This window comes from Temnothorax longispinosus, chromosome 10 (assembly GCF_030848805.1).
Source record: "Temnothorax longispinosus isolate EJ_2023e chromosome 10, Tlon_JGU_v1, whole genome shotgun sequence".
Classification (NCBI taxonomy): Eukaryota; Metazoa; Arthropoda; class Insecta; order Hymenoptera; family Formicidae; genus Temnothorax; species Temnothorax longispinosus.
The window spans coordinates 17,343,280-17,365,319 of NC_092367.1; the positions used below are offsets into that span (position 1 = coordinate 17,343,280).

The 22,040-nt window shown below is 36.0% G+C and overlaps 2 protein-coding genes across 6 annotated transcripts; one reads left to right on the forward strand and one right to left on the reverse strand.

Moving 5' to 3' along the window:
* Positions 1-1,770: 1,770 nt before the first annotated feature.
* Positions 1,771-21,049, reverse strand: LOC139821200 (phospholipid-transporting ATPase IF-like). Of its 3 annotated transcripts, XM_071792077.1 has the most exons (21): positions 20,905-21,049; positions 20,736-20,840; positions 19,694-19,972; positions 10,067-10,171; positions 9,633-9,887; positions 9,160-9,309; positions 8,724-9,019; positions 8,299-8,513; positions 7,794-8,080; positions 6,909-7,088; positions 6,619-6,766; positions 6,064-6,206; positions 5,610-5,849; positions 5,107-5,249; positions 4,590-4,749; positions 4,196-4,504; positions 3,666-3,852; positions 3,430-3,575; positions 3,023-3,126; positions 2,692-2,914; positions 1,771-2,394 (listed from the first exon to the last, which is right to left on the reverse strand). In XM_071792077.1, the coding sequence occupies exons 3-21, from the start codon at positions 19,694-19,696 to the stop codon at positions 2,338-2,340; spliced, it is 3,351 nt and encodes a 1,116-aa protein (XP_071648178.1). In that variant the 5' UTR covers positions 19,697-19,972; positions 20,736-20,840; positions 20,905-21,049; the 3' UTR covers positions 1,771-2,337. The 3 variants fall into 3 exon arrangements, with proteins under 3 accessions (XP_071648178.1, XP_071648177.1, XP_071648176.1); XM_071792076.1 differs by having other exon boundaries at positions 20,736-21,048; XM_071792075.1 differs by lacking the exons at positions 19,694-19,972; positions 20,736-20,840; positions 20,905-21,049 and adding an exon at positions 18,785-19,572.
* LOC139821201 (2-oxoglutarate dehydrogenase complex component E1) lies at positions 10,178-18,768 on the forward strand. Of its 3 annotated transcripts, none has more exons than XM_071792078.1 (15): positions 10,178-11,221; positions 11,549-11,661; positions 11,742-12,023; positions 12,760-12,970; positions 13,106-13,283; positions 13,429-13,544; positions 13,616-13,755; positions 14,090-14,235; positions 14,669-14,858; positions 14,947-15,168; positions 15,414-15,690; positions 16,080-16,165; positions 16,404-16,724; positions 17,610-17,894; positions 18,325-18,768. In XM_071792078.1, the coding sequence occupies exons 1-15, from the start codon at positions 10,825-10,827 to the stop codon at positions 18,526-18,528; spliced, it is 3,168 nt and encodes a 1,055-aa protein (XP_071648179.1). In that variant the 5' UTR covers positions 10,178-10,824; the 3' UTR covers positions 18,529-18,768. The 3 variants fall into 3 exon arrangements, with proteins under 3 accessions (XP_071648179.1, XP_071648180.1, XP_071648181.1); XM_071792079.1 differs by having other exon boundaries at positions 11,552-11,661; XM_071792080.1 differs by lacking the exon at positions 17,610-17,894 and having other exon boundaries at positions 18,325-18,766.
* Positions 21,050-22,040: the final 991 nt, after the last annotated feature.

Genomic DNA, 22,040 nt, shown 5'->3' on the forward strand with positions numbered 1-22,040 from the left:
GAGAAAGATGCCTAAACTTGACGAAATTGTTTTGGGGTGTTTGACACCCCGCGTTAAGGGTTAAAAATGATATCTCAAGTTTATACATTTATTTTTAAATGCATTGAATAACTTTTCTGCACTACAATTTGTGGCATCAATATTAATTAACTTAACTAGGTGTGACCGAATATCTAAAATTTCGGGATCAACATATCAAACAAGAAAACGTCATCCATTGTCATTAGTTATATCAGATGTTTCGTCATTAAAAACAGAAAATTTTGTATTCTGAATATTTTTTACCACACGTTTTTCTTCAACCGGGACACACAAAACATTCGAAAAGATATTTGTGCATTTCGTTCGACCAACATTCAAGTTTTTCAAGTCTTTAGGATCATCTCCTATATGTCTTGACAAAGCTTGACAAGTTCATTTGAAGCTTGAAAGGGAAGATTATTTTAACAATGTATGCGGCTATTCGGACCTCCGCTGATTCATTTTCTTGTCGTACGTCAAATGCTCTTTATTATTTGTGTATTTAAATCCTCGTCCGATTTGCTCTAAGTGTACTTGATAAATATGCGATTTATCTCGTATTCATTAAAGGCTAAAAACAAAATTCAGCAGAAACAAAGCAAAATTGCCTACGGGAAGCTCCAATATATCTTTTTTCATTTAGTAAGAAGTTATTTAATATAAGGATTGATGAAGAAATCTTTTACACTAATCTAATATGTATTAGGTGGCAACTAAGTTCCCGCCGTTTTTTTTAATTTTAACATTTCGCATGTAATTAAATGTTTTTGGCATAATGTTTTAAATCATTCGAGGTTCAGAAGTGTGGAGCATGGGTTTTGCATGCTTTAAGTGACAACAACAAAAATTAACGAGCCAAAATCTCCGCTGGTTTGCTTGCTCGTCACCGCTCAACTCATGGACACAAGCAACGATTTCTTTACCGAATCGTTACTACATGTTAAAAATAAAATGATCGACATGTTAACAGCTGTCTAATTGAAAATAATCTTGTGAATTCAATTAATTATTATATTAAGAAGAAATGTCATGCTTTTGTTTTAATAAAATGTTATTTGTTTTATTAATGATATTATTGAATTAATAAGATTATTTTTTATTAGACTGCTGTTAGATGCTGTATTATTTTTTTTTGTAACAAAGGAATAGGAATCTTTAATCTGAGAATAAAAATTTTGGCTTTATTTAATTAATTTTATTCACATCATAAATAAGTAAAAGCAGATATTGTATAAAATATAAATAGAAAATTTACATATTATCTCTTATATGTTTATTCAATATCACACATTCGTACGTATATGCGCACTGATTGTAAAAGGCGCGCTTAATATTATATGTTATATATACAATTTGTATATAAAATTATACAATATTATAAGAAACATTTGTACATATTAACAAATATATAATTTATTAAAAAATCATTTTGTTAAAATCACAGATTACGCTTGGTAAAATATTTGTTTTTAAAACCACACAATAATAAAAGACATATTAATACGAATTATTCTCGCAATTGATATATATTTTTCGCGTTAAAAACTGTCGATTGTTGCAATAATTAATAAATATTTAGTGAATATACATATTCGATCTCATATATACATATACATTTTACAAATTAAAAAAAAAAAAATATTTTAAAAAAGCCTAATTATAAGTAGAAGTTATCTCTCTCTTTTAGATAAGATAGATTTACTAATATCTATTGCACTATAGGTTTTGTTGAAAGTGTTAAGGATTCAGTAAACTTTTAGATAAATATATTACATAAATTAATGAATATGTTACATAATTATGATTGTTCGTGCACTCGCAAATAGACATGTAGCTATATTGCATTTGCTTGTGTCTGTGTTATCACAATGCATAGCTACCTATCTTTGTACAGAAATTAATTTTAACGATTAGTATCTCGCTATAAACTGTAACAATTTGTGACGATCATGCATAGTTCAACATTTACGCGAGAACATTTCTTTTTCTTGTATTATTAACATTTTGGTATATTATTTTTCTCTGAATATTGTATTGTAGAAAATAATCTAAGTATATAAATGATGATCTTCAGACTTATTCAAGGCTTGTAAAAACGTTAAAAAGTGCTTCGATGTCAATTAATTAGTAGCAAAGTCTTGACTGAGTTTGCCACATTAATTAATTACGCTTATTTAATAATATGATGCAGTCAGTCGTCTCAGCGACTTAAATTGTATCTATAAGATAAAATCGTAAATGAGGTACTGTCATATATTCACATCTTCATTCACATCAATAATACTGAAGCGCTTAAGTGGATGCTTCTCCAACGTATTATTTATTTAGTTCTTTCAGTGAAACGCTAGCTCTCCATGGAAACATGCGACGTCCCTAGTAATAAATTATATGTTTAACGACATTTACACTGTTGCAAAAATTACTAATCTACTATTTTTTAAATAAAATATGTGATAAATATATGTGCCTGTATAGATAACCCGTTTTAGTTTTTACAAACGAGTATCTATGTATATCTGAAAAACTATATTGAACTTAAATAATTAAATACATGCAAGTCAAATAGAGAGAAGAGAATAGCTTATAGTCGACAAAGTTAATAGAAACTTATATCGTCGGCTATACGTGATAGCCTGCTCGTAAGTAAAAAATAATATTTGCGTTAATTACCGTTTGCCGTGCACTGTATTCGCTGTCGTCATCGTCGCTGCTACTGATAATTCTCGGGGGCTCCTCGTTTCTACGAAGGATCTTCAGTGGTTTGTACGTGTTATACGTCAGCCATAAATAATCAGGTATTAAGCAAGTAACGACGATAAGTACAGTAATTAACCAGAACGAAGGCGACTTTAATAATATTGGGAAGACCCCATACATATCGCCATCGTATTTCCTAAAAACAAAATTTTGTAGATAAAAAAATAATTTTAACTTGTAAATATAAATGTATTATATTTTTAATTCCCACAATTGTTTTTATTATTGCGGATTTTGTACTTACATATTTATGGTTGAATAGCAAAAAGAAGTTGCGAAAAATACTAATTCAGACAGTACTACGCTTAGAACGAGTGGAATTGTCCAATACGAACTGCGCAATAATATCTGAAACAATATTATCGTTAACACCGAGCCTAAATCTATTTAAAACATTATGTAAAACTTGTGTAGAACTTATGTAAGAACTACGTAAAATATTTGCTAGTGATTCGTGTCATTATTAAATTACAGAAATAAATTCAGATATAAATTTTCTAATTATAAATAGCAAAATGACCGAATTATTCGGCTATTAAAAGCACTTAAAAGGTATTGAATTTTATATTAAACTGTTTTGCGTTTGTCAGAGTAAACTGCTGTTTTACAATCTCAATTGAATGTACAAACAACGCCTACATTTTGACGTACCTGCAGATTTGCTAGCAAAGTGACTATATGAAAAATGCATGTGCTGTAAGTCCAATGGTCAACCGAGGTGTTGTCATACAAATACGTAGGATTGACATACGTCATAGCAAACACTGTAAAATATGTTATGCCTGTATGCCATAATCCTAAAAAGAATAATGTGATGTAATCAGTATTTGTCTCCAAAATAATATTTATTAATAATAAAATAATATGATATTAATTTGTGCACGAACCTAAGAGCAGCCACGCCATGAATTGTTGTCTTGACATTAAATAATTTTTTCTATTTAGTTTATACAAGTACGGATGCTCCATAAGCTTTTTCGCGTTGTAATTCTGTTCCAGTAATGCGTAAATCAATACCGGAAATGACGTAAATATTAAGTTAAAACCCATTAGAAACATACCATCATAAAGTTCCTATAAAAATATATATTTCTATAAATCCTTCATCTATAAAATCTATGTAAAATACATTCTCTTTTGTACTTTCCATAAAAATAAGGATATGTTTTTTTAGTTTAGGATATAACGTTGCCAAATTATTAGACAATGAAATTTATTTAAAAGATACGCAAGAATTAAAAAATAAACCTGTTTAGTAATTCGCGAATTGAAATAAGAAAATCGTGAATGTACTTTAAAATGTTATTAAATCGAATGTATGTACGATGCGAAGAAGAATAAATCACTTATCTATGTATTGCGGGAATAAGATCGGGATTTTCGACATGCAACAAAGACATAGTAATGTTATCGTTACCTGCGTGGAGAAACCATTGTGTATGCTGAACAGCACCTGCGGCGTTATGAACACCACGTTCTTGTAGAAGAAAAACTGCGCCTGGATGCCGATGCGTAGGTAATACCAGTGTCCGTGCACCAGCAACGCTTTTCTCAGATACTTGAACTTCGTGAAGGCGAAGTCAGCGGATATCGACGCCTGACGGCCCTCTTTCCCCATTATTCCGATACCCACGTGCGCTTCCTGTATCATCGAGACATCATTACCACCGTCGCCGATGGCCGCGGTGTGCGGACTGCTCCGTGACGTTTTTATCAGATGCACAATCTGCAAAGATAAGCAGATATAAGCTAATGACGTCTTCCGGTTTCTCTAGGCAGTGCAGCGTTTGGGAATCGGGGAAAGTTCAAACCTCGCTTTTTTGCAGGGGCGTTAGCCTACAACAGACAACCGCCTCGCAGGTCATTGCGACGGATTTGAATAATTGTGGACAATTTCGTAACGTTGCCGCTATGCTCACACCGTCTATTATCAATCCGTACTGCTTGTACGGTTCCAGTTTTATTTTCCGTCTGTAAGATAGTTTACAGAAATATATTATAAACTAATATAGTATATTTTAAATAATATCACAAGCTTTCTTTGTTGGAAGAAATACTTTATCTTTCGGATAATTGCGTTTGGATAATGTATTTTACGCTTTATTCTTAATTTCTCTTGGATATTATTTTTGTTACGTGTGTATATTGGAAAGCAAAAAATAGCGGAATAATAATTTATACATTTATTTATTTATTTATTACTTTGATAAATTTTTGTCTTGAATGGAAAGTACGACTTACTGCGCGAGAAATAATAGAGGTTGCCGAGAGTTAACGAGTTAACTAAAAAAAGGTATAAAATTTTGGACATGCAAACTGCTCACTCACTCGAAACTTGTGAGAACCAGGAAGCAGGTTTGCACTGAGGTTTCGTCCGTCAGTCTTAGAATTTCGGTACCCTTCTTGAAATGGCCGCACAAGAAAGCGATGTTCTCCGCAGTCTCTGCCTTATCTCCAGTAAGCACCCATATCTAAAAAGAAATATTTGCGATTGTCGTTTAAACGATTAATTAAAATCTAATTTATTTAATCCATCAGAACAGTAATTAATTTATCAGAACTGTCTCTAACACTCTGTTTTTTAAATTATATTTTTATAGCTTCGATACATGGAGAGTATGATATAAATCTTTAATAATACTAAAATAACTGAATAATAGTACTGAAATAAAAGTAAGATAATTAAATTAATTGTCTGAAAAGTTACAAAATGGAGAGTAAATCTATAGCTAAAAAATTGATAAATCTATTGGCGATCATTGCAGTATGTGACGCGTGGGTAGCAAAGGATTTCTTTGGCAATCCGCACAAAGGCAGTGCAGTGAACTAACTTTGATGCCAGCGACTCGTAAGCATTCCAAGGTCTCTTCCACCTTGTCCTGCAGGCGATCCTCTACTGCAGTTACTCCGAGCAAGGTGAGGCCGCTCTCCATAAGATTGTACGCGCGCGTTAAATGCGTCTCTCTCTCCGTACCGATTATCTGTCTAGCCTGCTCGATGTTCTGCATCAGGCTTTTGTACTCGGAATACTGCATCTTTTTGCACGCCACTACCAACGTCCGCAGACCTCTCTGAAAATTAAGAGACTCTAATAGCTTCTACAATGTAAAACACAAAATTACCACAAACGTTTGACAAAGCAGTATCAGAATTGTAAATTTTTTGTGCATTTATAAGAAGAAAACTTTTTTCGAAATTGTTGTGGAAAAAAGTGAAAGGGTTCTCTGCAGTCTCCGCTTTAGCTCTAGCTTAAGTTCTGCGATTATCGCAAACGGGATAACGAACCATAGAGAAATCGGCGACGTGGGTAGTGGCCTTTTGTATCTGTCCTTCAACTATCAATGGCAGAACAGCCGAATCTGCACCCTTGCAGTATAGCCAGATATCCTCCGACGAGTCTTTCACTATTACTGACATCCTCTTGCGTTCTGTTCAAAATACATAATATCAGACATTTATCGCTATTACAACTACTTTAAAATCTTAGGATTCAACTATTTGAATAATTTATATATTGCACTAATCTCTCATTTTAATTACAAACGTATTCATGAATGATGTTGATTCTCAATAATATTTATATATATCTGATTTCTTTAAGCCTACGTCGTAAAAAAATATATAAAATTACATGAACAACGTGTGTAAAATTTATATAAAATGCGTGTTCCGTCTCATTATAAACCGTATAACTTTTATACTTGTTTATGTAATCTTACATACTTTTCTTACAGAGAGTGAATTATTTTATTATTATGTATTTATAGAATATTAATTATTATTTGATCTCAATTAGAGCTTATTCAGCTCTGATCTATCCTGATATTCACAATCACGTACCAGAGGTGAACTCCAGTATCTCCAGTTTCTCGAAGATTAGATTGCTCTTGTTGATCTTGATGTGCATCTCCTCGTTAGTATTTTTTTGTAAAACAACGCCGCACCTGGCGCTCGCCTCCACCAACGCCTTCTCGTCTGCCGACGCCGCCTGCCATATGTCATGTGTGTTTGTATATCTCTTTATGTAGTTTCAATCGTGTTCGTTTACGTTTCGTCTTACAAGTCATTAGCGGAATCTTATCAGGGGACGCGCTACCGCGAATTTGACGTACGCGAGCTGTTATTTTTACCTGATATTCCGGCAGATCCGGATCCATCATCAGCGAGCTGTTGACTCTCGTGATTTTTTTCAATCTGAAGCTCTCACGGAACAGAGTGCGTCTGGCTATGATCTCGGGACGGTGGCTCGGCGGTGCAATTTGCACTATGTGGCATAGCGATAGGCTTATCATGAAATGCCAAATTTCAGCCTAGAATTATCGATCTTTTAATAACAGTATTTTAATAACAAGCAGTAATTTAGTAACAGACCAAAATTATTGCAAGCACAGTATTATTTGGCAAACAGTACGTTAGCTATGTACGTTCATAATTTCACGGAGAAAATTTTATGTTAAATTTTACTATGCTGCCGCACCAACTGCGGACCATCAAGACGCCCAAGTTTAAATGCTATAGTCTTGTGTAAAATTACTATGTCCATAGCATTTAATGCTACGATCATAGCATTCAATGCTATAATAATGCTATGATCGTATCACTAAATGCTATGGACATAGTAATTTTACACAAGACTATAGCATTTAAACTTGGGCGTCTTGATGGTCCGCAGTTGGTGCGGCAGCATAGTAAAATTTAACATAAAATTTTCTCCATGTTGTACTAATATACAACCATCATTGATTATTATTTCATTATTAATTATAATTAGCGTTAATTATTATTAATAATTCAATATTCGTTATTAATAACTGCCGCCAAATATTCGCACGATAGTTAATGTAATTACTCGTGCGTCAAATGGCATACAATGACCGGTATGATCTCTCATATTAATTGCAGCGCGCAAATTATTCTTTTGACTAAAATAATTAATATCGTAATTTATTTTAATAATTCTCTCTCTTACTGATAATCTCTTTAATGATAATTAGTATTTCTTCTTCTTCTTTTACCTCCCACGATGACATTTTGACAGCCTCCTGCTCGTTTCCGCTTGATGGCAATAAGTACAGATTTCCGTCGCAATCCTTCTCCATATACACGTTGCCGTTGACCGAGCAGCGTCTGAACACCATCAGATTTTCAGTGAGCGTGCCGGTCTTGTCGGTAAACAGAAATTCAACCTGGCCAAGTTCTTCGTTCAAGTCTGACGTATTGGCGAGCGCCGGCTGATCGTTGGTCTTGTCGTACATATCCAAGTCCCAGCCGAAGAAAAAAGAGCCAAGAAACTTTTGCAATTCTGTCGAATTAACGCACGTAAACCTTCACCAACGTTGTATAGAATCTTTTTACGAGTACATCTTGTAAATATATAATACATATTTTTACTCTACAAATGCGGCGTGTTTCAAAAGAAATAGACTAATTTAAATAATTTTAAATGTTTTATAAATAGCTTTATGCTAAATAAGAATATAAATAATTTTAACAGAAAGGAACTATGCAAGAATGTCTTACCAGCGGTGGTGTATAATGATATCGGCACGATGTAATTGAATAAGATAAGAAAGCTCAGAATATCCGTAATTAACGAGGAAAAATTGATTTTAGGTTGTGGACCTAGGTAACGGTCCCATTCTTGGTAGGTTTCAATGTATAGCTTCAGCATGGTGCACACCAACACTTCAATCAACAGTATCACGATATATACAATAATATACTTATTGATAGATCTACGAATGATAACGTTCGAATAAGTGTAAAGTTGAACTGTAAGTTACCTCTATAGATAGTAATATTTCTTTAAGCTATTTGCAACATTTGTAAAGGCGATGGTATATAGTAGTAGGTAGTAGTAGTAGCGAAAATGCATGGGAGCGGAAGACTTAGCAGAAGCTAAATAGCGATCGAGTTCTTATAAAATAAAGCTCGAACGTAATTACTTCTCGGCAGTGGAGAATTTATTGCTGACTGTCTTTGAATTGAGCGACAATTTTGTATCCTGCCCGGTGTAAACCGCGCAGCCGACCACATATTCGGTGTCTTTCAGTCTAGATCCGCGCAGCATAAGATTCTCTACTGTCAGTTGCCCGCTAGTCGTCTCGCTGCCGTCTTTAATCTCGAGTTTGCCGTGGAAGGTGTAAAGATTGGCCAAGGGTTGCTGGCACGTAATCGACGCTTGCATCGCCACTATCTGCGGAAGCGGCATCGCCGAGACTACTTTCGGGACGTGTAACGTCTAAAAAAAATTATATTTATAATTACGGCAAAGAATATTTCTAGAGGTATAAAGAAATTTCAATTTTGCGTGGCATATATAGGTTTTGCTAGTAAGAAAATGTATCTCACTTTAAAAAGGTCGAGTGTGAAGATAACTACCTTTAAGTTTGTTTCGCCGTCGAGATTGGACGTCGTGACGTAACAGCATCCCGGAGTCTCGCTATAAAGCAAGACGATATCGCAGGGCACATCCTCATTCCGAGAAACTTTTACCAGATCGCCCACCACTATTTGCTCGCAATATATGTCCTGCAATGTATCACGTATTATTTATGAGTGAAACATAAGGATACACTTAATCTGACGATTCCAGACTGTTAGAAATTATCCTATCTTTACTTCAATCTTCAATCTTTTAAATCATCAGAGACAGTATTGACAACTCTTATATAGTAGACACGTAAACTGCAAACTATTTAATATATATATTTTGCACATATATATTAAAAATCTTACATATAGACATATAAATACTGTAAAGATATATTTTGTTTTATTACTGTAAGCATTAAAATTAACGGGACTTTAGAATTGGGATCTCATAATCAGCGTAGACAATATGCGTGACGAACCTGCGTACATTTGTTACGGATAACACTGACTGACCTCCGATTATCTCGCTTATCCGTTTTGTAACGTAGATAATCTTCGTATCCCTGTTTACACGCGGTCACCAGGATGACAAAGAATAGGGGTAAAGCGCTAGTTAACGGGGAAATCGGCGATTCTATCGCTACCGCGATTATCGTCGTGATCAGGAAATAAATATTCGCCACACGCCGGAATTGCTCGAAGAGATTTTTTGGAATAAAGTTCCATATCGTATACTGTAGATCAAACAAAGATAAGTGTGATTATCGCTCTATGGTACGTTTAAACGAGAGTTCTAGGAATTATGAATCAGTTCGAGATATCAAGTTAAACGTCGTTAGATAATATCTGCTTACGTTACTTGAATATTAAGTCTTTAAAATTTTACAAGATAAAAGAAGTGGGAAATACTTACCTTGTGCGATACGATTCGATTGCTAACGAAATGTTTTTCCAATGAATTGTTTTCAGAATTAATCTTCACGACTCGGTGATCGCTAGGTGTCGAGGTGGTCGCGCCCTGTAACAAAAGCATGTTAGCAATTTGAATGTAATTATGAACCAGATTTATGATATGTTCAATTCTTGATTGTTAAATCTTAACAATGTTGAGATTGAAGATTTTGTAAAATTTTTTAGATACTTGGACCAAAATATTAATCAAATTCTTAATTTTGATAAAGTGTACATATATTATTTCGTTTAAAACTGTATATTAAACTTATTTAATAAAACTAAGCTCAGCTTTATTAAAAATTGCATTAAATTAAAGTATGTTATCAAACTAGATAAATCGTCGGAATAAAAAATTGTCTTTTAAATAATAAATTTTTCAAATAATTTAAAAGAAACAAATCAACTATGCTTTGTTGAAAATGCAATTCACGTATAAAACTCTTCTGAGGAATGTAGCATTAGGAACGTGAATTTCGTTTCAAGTCTCGCTCGGAATTCTCATCTCGCCCGAAACGAAGATCAATCGCGAATCTAGCTACAACCATGATATAGAAAGGTTAATCGGAAATCATGACGTAAAGTAACATCGTGCATAAAATTATCTGTTCGCTCAATCAGTTTGCGAGATAAAATTTCCAAAATTTCTTAGTCGTTTGACTTTTCCATTATTTCTCACGCGTAATAGCACTCGGTTGTGCCGCGGCGACAAATGGGGCGATGTACGCGAAAGCGCAACGTTATCGGAGCGCACAATCCGTCGTGTCGCGTTTATACCGACAATTCATACACTATCTTAATCCGAGCTGGAAAAGCCCTAAGTGTAGACCAATTACCGAGCAATTTTATAAAAATAATCCGACACGCTGCAAACACGACGGTGACAATGGCGATAGGAAGGATAACGTGCTTAACATGATCAATAACCAGTACTTGGATCACATTTACAAGGCATGGCTCGAGGATCGAAAATCTGTGAGTTCCTCGTGGGACTCGTATTTTAAATTGATCCACGCGAAAAGCCCTAAGGACTCTCGCGCCAAGCCCAGTTCGATCCGCGTCAGTTCGTCTTCGAAGTTAATGACGTCGAACTTAGAAGGAGGGCAATCAGGCAAGAGTGAGTTTTGAATTCTATTACAGGTTAGATTAGGTTCCTAGATTAATATTGATATGATTAATATTAAAATCACAGTATCGATGTGTCAATTATATAATTACAATTTAAAATAGTGAATTAATTTTATCATACGTAAAATAGAAATTATGAAAGTTTAAAGCTGTACAATGATTTTATAATTATTCTGTATTCGATTTTATGACTATAGAAAGAAAAATATTAACATAATAACATATAATAACGATGTTTACTATATATCCGTAATAATTATAAATGCATTATGTGGATCGATTAGAAGTACTATCATGTTTTCGGATAAACGCTTAGCAGGACCGTCGTTTCCGAAAGAGTCCGTCCGAGAGAAATCAGACAGTCAGATGCAAGGGGATCAATATATAATCGGCGCACTCGATATCAATGCCACGATCCGAGCCTATCAAGTACTTATCGCTCCGCGATACTCTTTTACACACACTTACACTCCCCGTATCGACGTTTATTTCTTTTATTCGCTCAAAAGGCACGTGGCCATTTGATAGCCGACACCGATCCGTTGGGCATACAGAATCCGGAGTCGGCAAAGTTGCAGGGCACCGCGAATCTGCCACCCGCGATCGTGGTCCGACAGCATCTCAAGGGAATGACGGAGGCGGACATGAACAGGGAATTCCCTCTCGCGTCACTGACCGTTATCGGGGGCGATAAGAGGAGCTTGCCGCTTCGGGAGATACTGACGAGGCTCAACAAGATTTACTGCGGTCACTTAGGTCTCGAGTACACGTACATTCATGACCTCAATATGGTACGCACGACACGATTTCAATTATGAGAAATACTTAGTGCGCTTAGAAATGACCGAAATATTAATTTTTTAAACTTTTAACTGGTAATAAGAAAAAGAGGAACACATAAAGACTAGATAATTTTCTATTTCGTAATTGTATTATTTCTCTAAAATTTCGTTTTTGTGGGAAATGTTATTTTCTTACATTAAATCAGTGGACATTTCATTGGTTGAAATAGTAACATAGGATTTCGTTGAGGATCAGTGAATATTTTATCGCAAGCATTTAGATTTTTTCTTATATTTTATTGATTGTGTTGGAAGTAAGATTCCATTATAAAATTAATAGTAATCATACTGATCGTATTTGCAAGATGTATATAGTTTCCAAATATGTTCTTGAAAGATTGCACTTGAACGCGATACCTTGAACTTGTCGCGCGTAAATACTTGTTGATAAGTCAAATTACGAAACTGATGTCTCGTACTGATTGCAGGCTATATGTGTAGTTAAATCAAATATCCGTTTAAGAACCGACTTTAGCTCGGTTAATATAAGGATAAACCAGAAACAAAAATGGAAAGACTCACGTTAAAACTTCGACTTTAAAAAAGAATCTTTGTGAGCGCGTGTTTGCGAAGATCTCAGTTAATAAAAAAATTTTTTGTCAATCAGGATATATTCAACGTTATCGTGTAAAGAAATTGTTCATAAAAAAAGATATATAGAACTGTAAATTATGCGCTTTATTAGTTAGATTGGTTGAGGGAGAAGTTTGAGATACCAGGCGCCTGGGAATTGCCCGCAGAGCACCGGAAGTGGGCTTGGATGAATATTATGAGAGCCGTGAGTTTCGAGAACTTTTTAGCAAAGAAATACGGAACTGAGAAAAGATTTGGATTAGAAGGCTGCGAATCGTTCATTCCGGCCATGGCGGAATGCATGGAAACGTCTGCACTAAATGGTAACTAAACTGATTCTCGAACTAGGTTTTAATTTAAGCGATTTCTCCGAACTTCTGTTAAAGCTCAGAAATTACTTGATATCTTTAATTTTATTTCTTTTTTATCCTAATTTATTTGCCTTATTTATTGGCTAGGAGTCGGAACTATAGTTATCGGTATGGCGCATCGCGGTCGTCTAAATACTTTGGCGAACATCTGCTCGAAACCGATGAGCCAGTTGTTCACTCAGTTCAACCCGATCGCTCTGGAGGGATTCGGTTCCGGTGACGTGAAGTATCACCTCGGGACGCATTCGGAGAAATTATTAGAAAGGTGAAGAAAGCCACCGTAATGCAAAATTGGTTTTAATACGCAAATATGTCGGGCATCAATACCTAAAGTTGTATTCCAAGTTGCGACGGGAGAGAGGAACATTTATTATATTTAATTTACTTTTATAGAATTATTACTTTTGTAGAACCAAGAAGAAAGTGCTTCTCGCCATAATGGCGAATTCCTCCCATCTGGAAGCAATCGATCCGGTCATAGTTGGTCGTGTTCGCGCTGAGCAAGTCGAGAAAGGTGACTCTAAACGTACGTATTGAAAACGTGTTGTTTCCTAACGGACGAGAATAGACTTCCTTCAAATAAACCGACTTCTTTAGACGGTAAAAAATCGTTGGCTATACTGGTTCACGGTGACGCCGCTTTTGCCGGCCAAGGTGTCGTTTACGAAACGATGCATCTTACTAATTTGCCAGAGTACACAACGGGTGGCGTCATACACATCGTAATTAATAATCAAGTAGGAATAAGTTTCTCTGTAATGACAATATTTCCTGAATTTTATCGGTATTAATTAATCCTAATTGAATAAGTTTTAATCCAAATTTAATTACTTTCTTTTAAACCTACTTCTTTAAAGAAAAGCTGGCATTAAGATTAATTAAATTTAAAATTAATATTTGTATAAAACTGTCTTTAGTACATATAATTAATATGAATACAATTTTTGTGTATCCGCTTATTTTTACACATCAAATTATTAAATAATTGATAAGATATTAAATAAAACCTTCAACAATTGTAAAGTTAGCAGAAGATGATAATTTATTTTAAATATATATTAATAATTCTAGATTGGTTTTACAACCGATCCAAGATATTCGCGATCCAGTGCGCATTGTACGGATGTCGCACGTGTCGTTAACGCTCCCATTTTTCACATACATGCCGATGATCCCGATTTAGCTACTTACTGCAGTAAGGTGGCCAGTGAATATCGGTAAATTATTATACTATTTATTTTTCAGTTTTTATCGTGTTACTCCAAAAGATTCTGTGTTTTGGCTGTTGATTTATGTTTTTTAATCTTTTAATTGTTTAATCTCAAGCGTTTTATTTAAGGAATAAAAGTTTATTAGTATAAATGCTAAATAAATGATTATACAAATTTGTTTGACAATTAGATAACAAGTTTTACGGTAAAAATTAAAATATTGCAATAAATAACAACTTTTTACACATTTTTTTTTATAAAAAGACTTATTTAAATTATCCAAATAATCTATTCCTGTAGTAAAAATTGAAAATTATTTACAATAAAATGTGAAATCTGTTTTATAATATAAGAATATAAGAATTATGATTGAAATAATCAAAAGAGAATTAATAAAGAATTAACAAAGCCTGACCAACTACTAATATTATATCATCAGGGCTACCTTTCATAACGATGTAGTACTGGACATTGTTGGATACCGAAGAAACGGTCACAACGAGATGGACGAGCCGATGTTAACTCAACCGCTCATGTATAAACGAATAAAAAATCACCCCAGTGTTCTATCCATATACACCGACAAACTGCTTAAGGAGGGCGTGATAACGGAAGCTTTCGCAAAGGAGGTTGAGAAAGACTATAATTAACTGCTTTAAATCCTGCCGGTTTAATCTGTTACGCACATATGCACGCACAATTTGTCTTTGTGCGTAGGAAATAGAAAAGTACGTGAGCCATTGCGAGGAAGAATTCAGGAAAGCGCAGACCATCAGCTCGATGCAAATGAGCGACTGGCACGACTTGCCCTGGACCGAATTCTTCTCGAATCAGACTCCGAAAAACAAGATACCGCCAACCGGTATCGATATCGCGACCATTAAGACGATATGCAGTGCTATATCCACTCCCCCGAAGGATATCGAGGCGCATGTTCAAGTTAGCTGCAAGGCATACACGTTTCACCGAAGCAAAATGGATTAATTTTCCTGTCTTATATAGAAATTTTCAATCTGCGACTGACAAGTTATCCGTTTAATTTGTCTCAGAAATCATGCATCTTCGGTGAAATTTCGAGCTCGTATCTCTCTTTTATAAAATTTGCCGATTAGCTGAGGTCATAAAGGCGAAACAAGTTTTCGATCGATTACTATTTGGACTTGATCTGTCTATCGAACGCATAGGTGCTGAGAGCGATGGACAGGCGAGCAAAACTCATGGAGTCTCGACAGGTCGATTGGGCGATGGGGGAGTGCCTGGCCTTCCTCAGCCTGTTGAAGGAGGGTCATCATGTCAGATTGTCCGGACAGGACGTGGAGCGTGGCACCTTCACCCAACGGATACACATCATTCACGATCAGAGCAGAGACAAGCTCTACAAGAACATCCTGCGCGACGTCTTCCCGAGACAGGCTCTGTACACCGTCACGAATTCGTCACTGTCGGAATACGGCGTGTGCGGTAAGGAGGAATTAGCTAGTCATTAGCTGGCTGTTGTGTCACAGTATACGTGTCGATAACGCTATCTATTCCTGTTACGCGCCTATCTTATTCACGTCTTATCGATAATACATCCATTTATTATATTCCTCGAACGTCAATAGCCCGGCAACCTTGAAATCTAGGCAATTATCCAGCAAGCTCCAGTAAACTGCTAAGTTTTTACATTCGAGAAAGTTTAACAGTAAACTCGAGGCAGGCGTACAATATTATATTTGTAGTATTCGCTAATATAAAATAAATATAGTATTGAGATGTATTGAGATTAGCGCGTGCTAGAGTCTTATTTGAGTGAATTATTCACGGTGATTTACGATAATTCATATCTTATGAATTTTTGATGAAAAAAGGGTTCGAGCTGGGATACTCAGCGTACAATCATAATACTCTGACACTCTGGGAAGCACAGTTCGGCGACTTTGCCAATACCTGTCAGGTAACTTTAATGATAAATTACGGCCTTCTCACTTTAGCGAGAAAGTTTGATTTTCTTACTTTATTAACTTTTGACTTCCAATATCAAGTATTTTGATAAGTTTAATTTTCCTTTAAACTAGTTAAAGTTAAAATTAAATGGAGCATCGATCTTCGCGATTCGTATTGTATATTCCGAAAGAATAATCGCGATATTTTATAAGAATGTCTGCCGCCTGTGATTCTAAATTGCTCCTTAGGTTATACTAGACTGCTTGCTGTGCTCCGGACAAGCCAAATGGGGCAGACAGGTAGGATTGGTACTGTTACTGCCGCACGGTTTGGAGGCTCAGGGACCGGAACACTCGTCCGCCAGATTGGAAAGATTTCTTCAGCTGTGCGACGACGAGGGTACTCACGTGCCCGGAACGGAGCCCGGTACTCCCACCGGTGAGACCGTCGAGCAAATCATGACGAGACAGCTTTTCGAAATAAATTGGATCGTCTGCAATCCCACGACACCTGCCAATCTGTTTCATCTTCTGCGTCGACAGATATTGATGCCGTTCCGCAAACCGTTGGTTAGTTCAATCTTTATCTATGCAAAATGTGTTATCTACGCACAGTGCTCTTTCACTTTTTAAATAAAATAATTATAACTGAATTTATCACTAACCGAAAACAGATCTGATAGTGTATACTCTTTGTTACATTTTCTTTTTTTCTTCTTTTTACAATGTTATGTCGAAAAATTTATTTAAATATGTGATCAAACGAATCAACCGTTCAATGTTATAATAATTAATAATTTTGAGGAATATGGAAACAGTATATCACTAAAATTTATCGCTAAATATTTTCCTCGTAACTTCTGCTTGTAATACTTTTTTTTAAGCTCGGTACTTTTGGAAATATTAGCCTGTAAAATTGAATCTGAAAATATCCTCTGCGTTCAAGTGCGACACATTAGATCGTTTCACACAGATCGCGAAATATTTCATTGCGTGAAAATGAACGGTAAGATTTTTCAGCACGTGTTTGCGTATTGACGCGAATTGACTATACTGAAGTCATACTCAAGAATATTCATCAAACATTATCCATTTTTTCCACTTTTTACTGACGTAAATTACAATGCGATAGCAAAAAAAACTAGCCACATCGAACGTTTGCATCCCACCAAGTCGCAATTACGTCATTTATGTTGTTTTTCAAGCCTATAATGCCAATCCTTCCATTTTTATCGTATGAATGCGTGATTGTTGACGACTCGATTGTTACATCGAATTAATTTTGTCGGGAGAATTTTTTAAGATGTTTAATCAAATCCACTTCTAAAGTTTAATTAAAATTTTAAAGACCTAAATTTTAATAACCCATCTGACGTCGCACATGACAAATTGTTTCCTAAATTTTTATCTATTGTAATAATTCCTTTTCTAGTTTATCGCATAAATACTATTTAGGTTATTATGACCCCCAAATCATTGTTGCGTCACCCGATGGCGATATCGAATTTCGAAGAGATGGGACCTGGTACGAGCTTTAAACATATTATACCGGATCCTTCCGCGAATCCCGGAATCGTGAAGAAGGTGTTACTCTGTACCGGGAAAGTATACTACGATCTGATCGTCGAACGACAGGAACGACAGTTAGAAGATAAGATAGCGATTATTAGAATTGAACAACTCTGTCCTTTTCCATATCATTTGTTCGCAGCGGAAATGGCAAAATATCCGCGAGCAAAAGTGAGAAGTTTTTGATTATAATGTACTTGTGTTGTGTATTTAATTCTAGGATTACACCCATAGGTCTGCGAAACCTTCATATCGCTAGTATGTCGCTCTTGAAATATTCTCCTTTTTTAGACGTTTGCATTTCACACGTTAGTAAGCAGGTCTCAATTTAAGATATAATACTCTACGTACGTTTTTTAATTTTTTAGTTTTATGTAGTCTGTGGCGTTTTTCTTAAAAACATTTGTTGAGAAATATGCATTTTCATTAGAGTTACATACAAAAATATTTGGCTGTGTCTGAGAGAGTTGAGAGACCAAGTATGGGGTCCGTAAAAATGTAGGGTGTAGTCCTAAAATCAACGAGCATTTATTTCTTCGAAGATGCTCGATTGTTGGCAACGATAGAAGAATAGTTTCGGATTATGTTTCTGTATATACAGATCATGTGGCTGCAAGAAGAGCACAGGAATCAAGGCGCTTATTGTTATGTGAGAGATAGGATAGCCTTAGCCTTGGGCATTCCATTGGAGGACATCAAGTACGGTGGCCGCTCTGCTTCGGCTGCGCCAGCGACCGGTAGCAAGATTATTTATAAGAACGAGCACGATAGCATGATGGCAATCGCGATGAAGATTGATGACTGATTAGTTCCATGTTTCTGCCATGTTAGAAACTTTTTTTTCGGGAAAACGATATCTATTGTGTAAAACGACGTATATTGTGAGAAAATTTACTTATAGCGTGAAATGTATCGTAAAAAGAAAAATCAGACTTGTTGTCTGTTGTTTTAGAACGTCTACACTGTTTACAGGATCGATCGTCACTATCCATTTAGTTAATAATAATAGCGATTATACCTACGACTAATTCTGATTATCGGATTGCGCGTAGCTCACTCACCAGGAGGCCATATTCGGTTCTTTCTTGCGTCGCGCACGAAAGAATTACTTTACTCAAACAATTCCACATCACATTTTCGTTTTTATCGCGCTTCCGGAAGACTTCCTAGATACGAGTGCAAGGACGCACGACATTGGACTAGAGTCAAACGTTGATTAAGCCAGGGAGGCGCTAACGATTGTCGGTATACACATGCAGAAAGAATTTACACCTCGAACAGAGGTCACAATTATTAACGGTTTAAATTTTATTTGCATTACTAGCTAACAGTGACTTTATTATTTTTGCCTTAACATTGAACATTCGTTATATCACACTCGGAAATTTCTTTAAGCCAAATATAGAGTGCCTCGGACTTATCCTACATGAAATCTGAAGATATCGGTTTGAAGTTGAAGGAGTGTTTGATAAGCGTACTGATAAACGTCTGTCTTTATCGGATTGACTTTAGGCGCATCGGGTGTCTTTAATTTAAGCTCTTGTTCATTCGGGGAACGAACTTCGGTTATCGGAATTGTTACATGGCTGTTGTTAGTCGCATCTTAAATTAGAAGAAGTTGATACGGCGTGCTAATGTTACGTTATACTATTGCAATGTCATCGTTGAAGAAATTCAAGTTTGATGCCCTCGTGAATATTTATAAATTATAGTACACGTGGGTGAAGAATGAGTTTTTCGAGAAGATGAAGAGCTTACGTATCATTTATCGTACTTGGAATCTACTTTCATCGAAAAAATGATAATGGTATTGTAATTAAAACTCTGTGCAGATAAGATAATACAAAATGAAATTTGTATAGAACTAAATTTTTACTCTAAATTTATTCTAAAAAAATAAAAAATTTTAAGCGAGGATAGTTTCTCAAACAATAAATGTGCGCGTAGAACATAACGTGAAAATTTCTTACCATTTCGTCGAGTTGACAACGTTCAAAGTGGACGCACGTGATTTTAACAACGAAAAGAAACGTGCCACTTGGTCAATTGCTTTCTCTCTTTATATTCACACTTACACTCCGATAGGAAACACGCACTTCATATTTATCGTACATTTATTGTGTTCTTCCTTATCACCAAGTAAAAAATATTCTGCACGACACAATATCGCCCACCAAAATCGAAATCGAATTCGATCCGCCTGCAGTAGTTCTCCGCTATCGTCTAGGCAATTGTTCATGCGGCATGCACTGTAAACAAATTCGCTTTTCTGAATAATTCATGTATGGAAAAGATACATTTTTATTGCATACATGACAAGTAGACGGGAGTTATGGCAACGCGCATATAAAGTGATTTAGAAAGTAAAATTGAATGTTATAAGGAACGAATAACTATTTTAATTAGCAGCAATAATTTAATAGTGAAAACAAATTTTTACTCTTCTACATTACAAACGGGATTATAATCTTGAAAAAAAAATAAAACAATTGCTAACTAGATTAATCAAAATTAAAGGAATCCTCGTTATAAGCTTAAGCTACAGATGAATGATAAGAACTGGCCAAAATCAAATAATAAACAGGATGTAGGTTTTAAAATTCCAGTTTATTCGTACAAAATATAAATTAACTCGGACGTTTCAACTGTACTTAGTCTTCTTCAGAAGCGATTAATCAACTCACACAGATTATTCAACTTATAGTCAAATATATTTGCATGTGTCGATATTTCTTTTCGAAAAAGGCGAGATAATTTTTTCTGAACAAAAAATAGAGATGTAGAGAGACGTGAATAATTTTCGAGCTGTAACAGAGGTAAACCAGGTTGGCCCGACACGTCAATTAAACAAATGAAAATGAAATAGCAAAGAGAGGAAGACAACGATTTTACCGCGTTGACAACGATGATCAATTACCGCGTGATTGAAAGGAGGAAACGTCCGATATTATCACGCTCTGTTATATTATTAGTCATTAACATCTTTCTCTGTTTGCTGCCTCTTTTACTCACCGATTTTCCTTTCTTTTTTCTCGTGGAACGCACTGCTCGACGGCAATATTTTCCGTGAGCGGAACACGCGGGCATCTGCTATCTGTCACCGAAGGGAAACCGATACTGAAAATACACTCGGCCGTGACAACGGATAAGAAAATCCTTATCAAGCGATTTGCGCACCCACCTTCGTATCGTCCATTAACGATCGCGAATCCGAATCGCCGCTTATCGCGAGCAGGACAGATAAGACAGTGAAAAAAAGAAATTGATCATCGTCCATTTCTACTTTTCCATCGATTTATTTCTGAGTGATAAGGAGTAGCTTTGTGGAATCTTAATTGCTTATATTTGTAGTGAAATCGGTATTTTACGATAATGTAAAATTAAAATGTGCATAGAGCAGTACTTTTTATACATTACAGATCACTGATGATACTATTTTGAACAATTTAATATATTAAAAAATTTGTATTTAATCTACCATAAATTATTGTGATTTTTTGCTACTTTGCTAATCATTTAGTTTTGCCTCTGGTATTATTTTATGTTCTGCTCTCAGCGTCGCGGTAGTCGTTGTCGCGGCAACACATACTATGTCGTCGGCAGCATGCCAGCAACAATGCAGACATGTTTCTATCTAGGTCGTCGTCGCGGTCGTCGCGGTCGTCGCGGTCGTCGTTGTCGCGGCAACACATACTATTTTGTCGGTAATATGGCAGCAACAATGCAGACATGTTTCTATCTGGGTCGTCGTCGTCGTCGTCATCATCTGTCGATATGTCGATGACTAGGTAGTCTCGGTCATCGTTGTCGCGGCAACACATACTATGTTGTCGGTAATATGGCAGCAACAATGCAGACATGTTTCTATCTGGGTCGTCGTCGTCGTCGTCGCGGTCGTCGCGGTCGTCGTTGTCGCGGCAACACATACTATTTTGTCGGTAATATGGCAGCAACAATGCAGACATGTTTCTATCTGGGTCGTCGTCGTCGTCGTCATCATCTGTCGATATGTCGATGACTAGGTAGTCTCGGTCATCGTTGTCGCGGCAACACATACTATGTTGTCGGTAATATGGCAGCAACAATGCAGACATGTTTCTATCTGGGTCGTCGTCGTCGTCGTCGTCGTCGTCGTCGTCGTCGTCGTCGTCGTCGTCGTCGTCGTCGTCGTCGTCGTCGTCGTCGTCGTCGTCGTCGTCGTCGTCGTCGTCGTCGTCGTCGTCGTCGTCGTCGTCGTCATCTGTCGATATGTCGATGACTAGGTAGTCTCGGTCATCGTTGTCGCGGCAACACATACTATGTTGTCGGTAATATGGC

Excerpts from the sequence above, each read along its gene's own strand:
- LOC139821201 (XM_071792078.1), top strand. The coding sequence starts at position 10,825 with ATGTACGCGAAAGCGCAACGTTATCGGAGCGCACAATCCGTCGTGTCG. Across the intron at positions 12,971-13,105 it reads GGAAACGTCTGCACTAAATG|GAGTCGGAACTATAGTTATC; the intron begins GTAACTAAACTG and ends TTTATTGGCTAG. Across the intron at positions 13,756-14,089 it reads ACATCGTAATTAATAATCAA|ATTGGTTTTACAACCGATCC; the intron begins GTAGGAATAAGT and ends TAATAATTCTAG.
- LOC139821200 (XM_071792075.1), bottom strand. The coding sequence starts at position 18,853 with ATGTGGAATTGTTTGAGTAAAGTAATTCTTTCGTGCGCGACGCAAGAA. Across the intron at positions 8,081-8,298 it reads ATCATTATACACCACCGCTG|AATTGCAAAAGTTTCTTGGC; the intron begins GTAAGACATTCT and ends TTAATTCGACAG. Across the intron at positions 5,250-5,609 it reads TACGAGTCGCTGGCATCAAA|ATATGGGTGCTTACTGGAGA; the intron begins GTTAGTTCACTG and ends ATTTCTTTTTAG.